The following is a 1,349-nucleotide window of genomic DNA, read 5'->3' on the forward strand; positions in this document are numbered from 1 at the left end:
GATTGGGTGTTGAGGTGACGAGAGAGAGAGAGCAGAGAGAAGAGAGTAAGGAAGAGATGAGGAGGAGAGGAGAGAAATAGGGAGGTGAAAGAAGGGGCAGGGTGAAAGACAACGAGGGAGATAGAGAGCGGGGAGAGAGGGGGGAAGGGGGCAGAGCGAGGAGGAGAGAGAGAATAGATGGAGCGAGTACAGATGGATGGAAGACAGAGATGAGAATAGAGATCCTCTTGGCCATGTGGGAAGTGCCTCTATCCTATTATGGAGTAAAGGCAGAGACTTCCCATTGCCTGAGGTTTTGGTTTTCCAATGTTTGCACTCTCTTTATTACTCATCTTATCCAATCTCCATATCCGTTGCTCTCTCTCTAACCGTTAGTGCGTGCGTGTGTCTCTGTTTTGAGAGTGTTTCCTAAATAGTGTGCCACTATTTAGGTATTTCGTGTGTCTCTTCATTGTGTGTGTGTGTGTGTATGCTTATTTATGTGCAGACCTGTGCGTTTGTTTCCTGAGTGTCAGGATTATGAACGGGAGGTGTCGATCATGTCCTGCAGTTATATGGAGTGAACGTCTGGGTCACAAATGGCACCCTATTCCCGGGCACTACTTTTGACCAGAGCACATAGGGAATAGGGAATAGGGTGCCATATGAGTGTGTAGAAGCGCCAATAGCGCTGAGAAGTCTACTTAGCAGGGTGTTTAGGAGGTAACAGCATAGGTAAGCACATATCTTCTACTTATATCACAAAAGCTTGCACTTTTCTATTCTACTGTTCCACTCCCGTTTAGGCTAAACCCGAAATACTCTCCATGCATTTAGATTGAAATGGGAAAAATACACTTTTAGGATGAGATATAAGCTGTAGGAAATGAAACGTATAGCTGGTGTGATTGTCTATTTCCCTTGAGTTGAACAAGTAATGTAGAGGATCACACAGTGGAACTAATGGATTCTAAACTCTCCCCCTCTGTAGATCTGTTGCGGGTGCGCCAGGAGGCCCTGGCAGCAGTGAGGAACACGGGGGGTATGGAGGCCCATCTCCCCTCGGCAGGCAGCTCGTCAAGCCAGAGACGCAAGCAGGGCCTGCCCCAGCACCGAGACGCCCACTACACCGAGAGGTAGGCCTGGCTAACGTACACAGGGATTCAGACAAGCAGATGCAAATAGATACAAACACACTGCCAGCCAACCTCATGGTCTCCCTGGAAGCATCACCACTGCCCTGCAAACACAGGCAAGCACCATGCGCAACCAACTGAGCCACACAGGACCACATAAAGCCTTCGTCCTCTTCACCCTCTTGTTATACAATAACTGTGTGTGTGTGTGTGTGTGTGTGTGTGTGTGTGTGT

The 1,349-nt window shown here is 48.5% G+C and overlaps 1 protein-coding gene across 1 annotated transcript in view; it reads left to right on the forward strand.

Moving 5' to 3' along the window:
• The window catches only part of LOC111977292 (sterile alpha motif domain-containing protein 11-like), a 72,861-nt gene extending 71,557 nt beyond the window's left edge, over nucleotides 1-1,304 (forward strand). The window contains exon 7 of the mRNA XM_024006688.2: nucleotides 971-1,304. Within this exon, the coding sequence (XP_023862456.2) occupies nucleotides 971-1,119 (149 nt within the window). The 3' untranslated portion in view covers nucleotides 1,120-1,304. The remainder of the gene's footprint in view (nucleotides 1-970) is intronic.
• The last annotated feature ends 45 nt before the right edge of the window (nucleotides 1,305-1,349 follow it).

Source organism: Salvelinus sp. IW2-2015, linkage group LG17 (genome assembly GCF_002910315.2).
Source record: "Salvelinus sp. IW2-2015 linkage group LG17, ASM291031v2, whole genome shotgun sequence".
In the NCBI taxonomy this organism is placed as follows: domain Eukaryota; kingdom Metazoa; phylum Chordata; class Actinopteri; order Salmoniformes; family Salmonidae; genus Salvelinus; species Salvelinus sp. IW2-2015.